General features: G+C 41.4%; 1 protein-coding gene across 3 annotated transcripts in view; it reads left to right on the top strand.

The window, feature by feature from the left end:
* Window positions 1-413: 413 nt before the first annotated feature.
* LOC106582257 (diacylglycerol kinase beta) overlaps window positions 414-9,254 on the top strand; it is a 67,425-nt gene continuing 58,584 nt past the window's right edge. For 2 of the 3 annotated variants that reach the window (XM_014165174.3, XM_014165150.3), the window contains exons 1-2: window positions 414-1,231; window positions 7,643-7,779. In XM_014165174.3, coding sequence (XP_014020649.1) covers window positions 7,710-7,779 — 70 coding nt within the window. In that variant the 5' untranslated portion in view covers window positions 414-1,231; window positions 7,643-7,709. Of the gene's footprint in view, window positions 1,232-6,664; window positions 7,780-9,254 lie in introns of those variants that run through there. The other variant, XM_014165158.3, reaches the window with a different exon arrangement.

The raw sequence follows: 9,254 nt of genomic DNA, 5'->3' as shown, positions 1-9,254 counted from the left end.
TCTGTATGAGTAGAAATAATGTTGCTACTTTTCAGCAATAGCTATTATTGTATTCATATGATGTGTGCTTCCTTGGTGAACATTTTTCGTCAAACTATAATATATTGTAGCCCTCCAGTCTTTTCCCTTTGCATTTCAGCTACAGCCATGGAATGTACTGTATTTTAAGTATCTAAAATGTCAAGGGCCCAGCCTATCCTTTTTCCTATTGATTCTGAATGTAATTGGCCTTGGGCTGCTGTTTAATAGCCCTCCACAGCTGCAGCACCACAGTGATGAGAGAATATTACTCCTGATTCAAGTCTGTTGAACACGACACCCCCTCCCCTAGACCCTCGGCCCCTGCCCCTTTCACATCCCATCAGTTCAATCAAGAGGTATTCCCACAGGTCGCCGCGGTTACCACCTGCCTGCTGAATGCTAATGGCGACACGCGCCACGGCAACGGGAGAGAGAGAGAGACCGGAAGAAAGAAAGTGAGGGAGAGGGAAAGCGTGAGAGAGCGAGAGAGATAGTGGGAGAGAGAGTGAGGAAGAGAGAGAGGGAGGGAGAGGGAGAGAGAGAGAGAGAGAGCGGGAGAGAGAGGGAGAGAGAGAGCGGGAGCTCAGGACATCAGCCTCACCAGGGAATAGAGGGGGAGCAGAAAGAGGAGGAGAGGAGGGATAAGGGTGACGTAAGCAGTGAGTATGGGAACTGATTATCATTGCAGACAAGCGGTAGATCGTTCTGTGCTTTTTATCACCCTCTCTCTCACACACACACACACACACTCACACACACACTCCCCCTTTTTCTATTGGAGTTTCTATCCTCTAGCACTGACTGCTTCTGAACAAGCACACACTTTCCCACACAAACACACACAAACACACACAGCCACACACGGATACTCTTACACACACAGCAGAGAGGGGGGGTCTAACACACACACACACACACACACACACACACACACACACACACACACACACACACACACACACACACACACACACACACACACACACACACACACACACACACACACACCATCTAATGACAAAGCCTCTAAGCTCTCCTCCAGTACATTCAGCGGGGACATGATGTGAGTGAGTGAGTGTGTGTATTTGTATGTGAGCGTGTGAGAAAGAGCAAGATGCGTGTGTGTGTGAGAGTGTGTAAGCGTCATCTGTAAACATCTGTCTGGAAGACTACTCCCTGCTCCCGGCAGTCTGCCCTGGCTATCCAGCAGGTGAGTATCATGTTGATACTGCATTCTATTGTTTGTTCGTTCATTGACTGTATGTGAGTGTGTATATAGTGTGTGCGTGTATGTAGTGGGTGTATTTGTTAATGTGTAGTGTCAGCTACTCTCTAGTTGTATCGCTGATGTCTCTTGCAGTAGAATCCTCTACCGGGGTTGATATTGTCGATGAATTCATTGATAGATACAGAGATTAAGAGAGAGGAGGACAGCAACAGTGTTTGATAACCTACTGTTGCACCACTGGAAATGAATCAAGCCTATCAGTATCCCAGTGCTGCTACTGTAGGTACTGAACACTGCTCGTGGAATTAGACTCGCAGCATTGAGAAATGTGCTAAAGGGTTGAAATACTGCTGTGCTAATGTCGTTGCAGTTCTATGGACATTTTGATGAGGATATGTGCATTATACTGTATGTACACCAGTGGAGGCTGGTGGGAGGAGCCATAGGAGGACGGGCTCATTGTAATGGAATGGAATGGACTAAATGGAAGGGAGTCAAACGTGGTTTCCATATGTTTTATATGTTTGATACCGTTCCATTCATTCCATTCCAGCCATTACGTTGAGCCCGTCCTCCTATAACTCCTCCCACCAGCCTCCACTGATGTAAACGGATTATAAACAATAGAGAAGGAGAATCATTTTGAGCATTTTTCTTTTCTGTGTATCTAACACTCATAGGGACATTTTTGCACATTTATAAAAAAAAATTAAAAATGAAATATCACATTTACATAAGTATTCAGACCCTTTACTCAGTACTTTGTTGACGCAAAGCTATCATTCGCTATCATCCAGAAGGCGAGGTCAGTACAGGTGCATCAAAGCTGGGACCGAGAGACTGAAAAACAGCTTCTATATCAAGGCCATCAGACTGTTAAACAGCCATCACTAGCACATTAGAGGCTGCTGCCTATAGGCATAGACTAGAAATCACTGGCCACTTTAAGGAATGGAACACTAGGCACTTTAATAATGTTTACCTATCTGGCATTACTCATCTCATATGTATATACGGTATTCTGTACTAGAGGTCGACCGATTATGATTTTTCAATGCCGATACCGATACCAATTATTGGAGGGCCAAAAAAAAGCTGATACCGATTAATCGGCAGATTTTTTCAAATGTATTTGTAATAATGACAATTACAACAATACTGAATGAACACTTTTCTTTTACCTTAATATAATACATCAATAAAATCAATTTAGCCTCAAATAAATAATGAAACATGTTCAATTTGGTTTAAATAAGGCAAAGACGAAGTGTTGGAGAAGAAAGTCAAAGTGCAATATGTGCCATGTAAAAAAGCTAACGTTTAAGTTCCTTGCTCAGAACATGAGAACATATGAAAGCTGGTGGTTCCTTTTAACATGAGTCTTCAATATTCCCAGGTAAGAAGTTTTAGGTTGTAGTTATTATAGGAATTATAGGACTATTTCTCTCTATACCATTTGTATTTCATATACCTTTGACTATTGGATGTTCTTATAGGCACTTTAGTATTGCCAGTGTAACAGTATAGCTTCCGTCCCTCTCCTCGCCCCTACCTGGGCTCGAACCAGGAACACATCGACAACAGCCAACCTCGAAGCATCGTTACCCATCGCTCCACAAAAGCCGCTGCCCTTGCAGAGCAAGGGGAACAACTACTCCAAGTCTCAGAGAGAGTGACATTTGAAACGCTATTAGCGCGCACCCTGCTAACTAGCTAGCCATTTCACATCGGTTACACCAGCCTAATCTTGGGAGTTGAGAGGCTTGAAGTCATAAACAGCTCAATGCTTGAAGCATTGCGAAGAGCTGCTGGCAAACGCACGAAAGTGCTGTTTGAATGAATACTTACGAGCCTGCTGCTGCCTACCATCACTCAGTCAGACTGCTCCATCAAATATCAAATCATAGACTTAATTATAACATAATAACACACAGAAATAAGAGCCTTTGGTCATTGATATGGTCGAATCCGGAAACTATCATTTAGAAAACAAAACGTTTATTCTTTCAGTGAAATACTGAACCGTTCCATATTTTATCTAACGGGTGGCATCCCTAAGTCTAAATATTGCTGTTACATTGCACAACCTTAAATGTTATGTAATAATTATGTACAAATCTGGCAAATTAATTACGGTCTTTGTTAGGAAGAAATGGACTTCACACAGTTCGCAACGAGCCAGGCGGCCCAAACTGCTGCATATACCCTGACTGCTTGCACGGAACGCAAGAGAAGTGACACAATTTCACTAATTATAAGAAATTCATATTAGCAGGCAATATTAACTAAATATGCAGGTTTAAAAATATATACTTGTGTATTGATTTTAAAGAAAGGCATTGATGTTTATGGTTAGGTTTGGTGCAATGACAGTACTAAATTATCACCTGTTTGGCGAAGTAGGCTGTGATTCGTTGAGAAATTAACAGGCACCGCATCAATTATATGCAACGCAGGACAAGCTAGATGAACTAGTAATATCAACCATGTGTAGTTAACTAGTGATTATGTTAAGATTGATTGTTTTTTATAAGATAAGTTTAATGCTAGCTAGCAACTTACCTTGGCTTCTTGCTGCCCTCGCGTAACAGGTAGTCAGCCTGCCATGCAGGCTCCTCGTGGAGTGCAATGTAAGGCAGGTGGTAAGAGCGTTGGACTAGTAACCGGAATGTTGCAAAACGAATCCCCAAGCTGACAAGGTAAAAATCTGTCGTTCTGCCCCTGAACAAGGCAGTTAACCCATCGTTCCTAGACCTTCATTGAAAATAAGAATGTGTTCTTAACTGACTTGCCTAGTTAAATAAAGGTGTACATTTTTTTTAAAATTTATTTTATTTTTATTATCGGCCAAATCGGTGTCCAAAAATACCGATTTCCGATTGTTATGAAAACTTGAAATCGGCCCTAATTAATCGGCCATTACGATTAATCGGTCAACCTCTATTCTGTACTATTCTACGGCATCTTAGTCACTTAATAATGTTTACATATCTTGCATTACTCATCTCATATATATATATATATATACTGTATTCTATTCTATTCACGGTATCTTAGTCACTTAATGTTTACATATCTGGCATCTCTCATCTCATATGTATATACTGTTTTCTATACTATTCTACGGTATCTCATTCACTTAATAATGTTGACATATCTTGCATTACTCATCTCATAAGTATGTACTGTTTTCTATACTATTCTACTGTATCTTAGTCCATTCCGCTCTGACTTCGCTCGTCCATATGTACATAGTCTTAATTCATTCCTACTTGGATTTGTGTGTATTGAGTATATGTTGTGAAATTGTTAGATATTACTTGTTAGATATTACTGCACTGTCGGAGATAGAAGCACAAGCATTTCGCTACACCCGCAATGACATCTGCTAATCGCGTGTATGTGACCAATTCAATTTGATTTGATTTGAAGCACCTAGCCTCAAGTCTTATTGGGTATGACACGACAAGCTTGGCACACCTGTATTTGGGGAGTTTCTCCCATTCTTCTCTGCAGATCCTCTCAAGCCTTGTCAGGTTGGATGGGAAAGCATCGTTGCACAGCTATTTTCAGGTCTCTCCAGAGATGTTAGATCTCGTTCAAATCCGGGCTCTGGCTGGGCCACTCAAGGATATTCAGAGACTTGTCCCGAAGCCACTCCTGCGTTGCCTTGGCTGTGTGCTTAGGGTCGTTGTCCTTTTGGAAGGTGAACCTTCGCCCCAGTCTGAGGTCCTGAGAGCTCTGGAGCAGGTTTTCATCAAGGATCTCTCTTCACTTTGCTCCGTCCATCTTTCCCTCAATGCTGACTAGTCACCCAGTCCCTACCGCTGAAAAACATCCCCACTGCATGATGCTGCCAACACCATGCTTCACTGTAGGGATGGTGCCAGGTTTCCTCCAGACGTGGCGCTTAACATTCAGGCCAAAGATTTCAATCTTGGTTTCATCAGACCAGAGAATCTTGTTTCTCATGGAATGAGAGTCCTTTAGGTGCCTTTTTGCAAACTCCAAGCTGGCTGTCATGTGCCTTTTACTGAGGAGTGGCTTCCGTCTGGCCACTCTACCATAAAGGCCTGATTGGTGGAATGCTGGAGAGATTATTGACCTTCTGGAAGGTACTCCCATCTCCACAGAGAAACTCTGGAGCTCTGTCAAAGTTACCATCGGGTTCTTGGTCACCTCCCTGACCCCTGATTGCTCAGTTTGGCCGGGCGGCCAGCTCTAGGAAGAGTCTTGGTTCCAAACTTCTTCCTTTTAAGAAGTTATGGAGGCCACTGTGTTCTTGGGGACCTTCAATACTGCAGACATGTTTTGGTACCCTTGCCCAGATCTGTGCCTCGACACAATCTTGTCTCTGAGCTCCACGGACAATTCCTTCAACCTCATGGCTTGGTTTTTGCTATGACACGCACTGTCAACTGTGGGACCTTTATATAGACAGGTGTGTGCCTTTCCAAGTCATGTCCAATCCATTGAATATACCACAGGTGGACTCCAATCAAGTTGTGGAAACATCTCAAGGATGATCAATGGAAACAGGATGCAGGATGAGTCTCATAGCAAAAGGTCTGAATACTTATGTAAATATGTTACAAAAAATATATGCCTTATTTATTATATAAACCTGTTTTAATTTTGTCATTATGGGGTATTGCGTATAGATTGATGAGAAAAAGAATAATTGAATCATTTCAGAATAAGGCTGTAACGTAACAAAATGTGGAAAAGGGGAAGGGTTCTGAATACTTTCCGAATGCACCGTATGTGTCCATGCATATTCAAGTGTCTCAGGGGTTCCTTAAGGTTAGAAATGTGCGTTTACTATGGGTATGTTCAAGACATCCACATACTAACTATGCCCGTACACAGATACACATATATGCGCAGACACACACATGCATTAGTACACACACGGATGATTCCATGCCAGCTCTTTCATTAGGAAATAGTTGTGAACTGAGGTGGTAAAATACTGTTACATGCACTTGTTGCTGTGAGGTTTTATAATTGGTCAGAGGGAATTGGGTCAAAAAGGAAGGAAGCTGGCTCTGAGACTAACACAGGTGCATTAAGAGAGCAGGGGGGAGTGGAACATTCAGCTTCAGTAGTCCACAGAACACAATACTCTAGGCTATATACTGTAGCAACCGACTACCCCAAAACACTCATGCACACACACACTCACACATTATTTATTTCTCTTTACATGAATGTGTAATGCTTCTTGAACCCTTCTCAGTAGTTACAGTAGTTACAATGTAGAACGGATTAAGTTTACAGTAAGCATATCTTGTATTTTGTCAACCCATTGAGTGTGTGTGTGTGTCTGTGTGTGTGTGTGTGTGTGTGTTTGTGTGTGTGTTAGACCCCCCCCCTCTGCTGTGTGTAAGAGTGTGTGCTTGTTCAGAAGGGGGGGGGGGGGGGGGGGGCATAAAAGTGGCATAACATCCCCTCTTTTCTGACACTGTCTAATCTTCTGTCACCATGGTATTGTCCATAATCAGTGATGCCAGCTGGCAGCCGGCCCATCATTCTGTTGTTGTCAAACAGCAGCAGCAGTCCTGGTCAATCATGACTTAAACTCTTACATGTCCCTTATACTGTCTGTCATAAATGTTTCTTTACACATAAACTAAATGTTGTCCTAGGTACAGCTGTAGGATCTTAATTTGAGCGAGTTTGCTAAAGCAGGCAACAGGAAATGTGAATTATTATGTGGATTATAATTAATGGACATTTTTGTAGGGGTTGATATATTTCTTGTAAGGGAAAACAAAGTCTGAAATTTCAGCATTTTTAAACCTCAAATACACTACATGTTTTAAATGTCCTGCATTGCAGGAAAGTTCTCCTGCAACAGGGTGATCAAATTAAGATCCTACATCTATAAGTAAGACATATGTAAAATAATGCAGTGAGTTGGTGAGTTCCTGTTGGACATTGACATGCCAGTTAGCAAATTGCTAGCTAGCTATAGCACATAGTCCTGGATAGGACAAGGTAGCATTAGCTTGACTGTCAGTCATACTAAGAGTAATGTACTTGTCTGATGTAATACTTATGATAGCACGAAAAATGCATTCATTAGGGGATTCAGTAAGTATTATGAATCAAACAAGTCCCTAGCCTCAGTCTCTAATTGACTGACAGACTGATATACTTTTTGGTTATAGATGGACATAAGCATTTCTTGGTGTCTCCTAAACTATACTATCCTATACTTTACTATACTGTACTGTAGCAATGTAATGATCAGAGGATCAATATACAATAATTTTATGCCATTTTATGACCAGTGATGATGAAATGAATGTCAGAACCCAAACCAAATCTCGTTCTGTTAACAGTCTGCCACAAGAGACTATAATGAGAGGCCTAACAACTTTTTCTAAGTTCTGTTCCAGAGAGTGGACTGTGGGCTGATAGTTTGGGGATGTGAGGGAGAAGAGGACTCATCACAATGACCAACCAGGACAAGTGGGTCACTCTGACCCCAGCTGAATTCTCCCTTCTGCAGGAGTACGCTCAATGTAAGTCTGTGTCTCTGACAGTGGGTGTGAATGTGTGAGCGTGTCTTTGTGTGTGTGTGTGTGTGTCTGTGTGTGCGCGCGTGTGTGCATGCGTACACCGTCACTTTACGCTCGCAATCAAGTTTAAACTTCATTGAAAATGGAATCTAGTCAGGTATGAAATGTGACACTGGATTAGTAAACTACTGTAGATCCCATCCCAGCAGTATGTCCTGATCCACCTCACACAGAGAGAGATTTTACCTACTGCTTGACTATGGCAGGATAACAGAGCCCAGTTACTGTAATGGTGACTGCCTAAGAGCAGAGCAGAGAATATCTCCATGCACTGCCACTGCATTATGAAACCCAGCCTAATCCAACTTCATTTGGTGTAAAGCTCAAACAGTACAAAACCCCCCCTCTTTCTCTGATGACTTGGAATCATCCATACGTCTGTAATCTGTTATTGGAGCCCCTTGCTGATTTTGCAGAAATACCAGCTCAAGCATTACATCTGTCTGGTGCTCTGGTGCTGTTTATGTTAAAACATGATCAATCATAACACAAAAGCATCCCCTGCAGGCCAAAGAGAGTTATGAACGTCTTTAAGTTATTTTCAAGAACGCTACTGCAAGTATTCAGGTTTTCGTAAATGAAAAATTTGACTGTGCATGTTTTGAGATGGATGAGTTTTCTTGCCTTTAGTGAGATATCCTGAAACCTTTCTTGCGTTGGTTGTTTCCAGGGTAACAATTAGGTTTAGTATTATTATTTATTTTCTATATTATTTTTTATTTTCTATATTTATTATATTTTGGTTTTAAAATGGTTTTCGGAAAAGGAAGGATTCTCAAAAGACTTCCCACATATCCACAACAATAAGAACTTAATCTCAGTGTGTTAGAGAAGACTAAAACAACAGAGCTAATGTGAGCAGCAATAAGGACCCTAAGTCTATATAGCGTCTTGACTGGAGGTTATTTTATTAGATATTCACAGACCTCAGTCCAAATCTAAATAATTAATGCTTTTTGCTTGAGATCTCTTCTGCATGCAAAGGGTTTCACTTGGCCATGACATCTCTCTTGTTAATTGCTCTACGCGTTTTGACAACATTGTTTCGCCGGCTGTAAGCAGCTCTCCAGCCTATCTTTACTGTCTCCGATTGGGATCGATTTTTCTTCTTCTGCAATGTTTACCAGGGGCGCAACTTTGGTTTTAGAAGTGGGGGGGACTTAAGATCAGATTTAATATTGCAGTTAGATTGTGGCTTCCATCAATGTAATTGCCTGCATCATTTCCAATCCTCCATGTATTTTTTGTAAATATTTTCCATAAATGTATATATATATTTACAAAAAAGATATATGGGGATTGGAAATGATGCAGACAATGACATTGATGGAAACTACAATCTATCTGCAATATTAAAACTGATCTACCACCTAAAAAAAATCCAGCTCCACTATAATGTCTGAAAGTCTGAGAAGAAA

The sequence above is a fragment of the Salmo salar genome, chromosome 02 (assembly GCF_965601325.2).
Source record: "Salmo salar chromosome 02, fSalSal1, whole genome shotgun sequence".
Classification (NCBI taxonomy): domain Eukaryota; kingdom Metazoa; phylum Chordata; class Actinopteri; order Salmoniformes; family Salmonidae; genus Salmo; species Salmo salar.
Note: the sequence above shows the minus strand (reverse complement) of the source record. Positions and strands in the feature narration are given on the sequence as shown.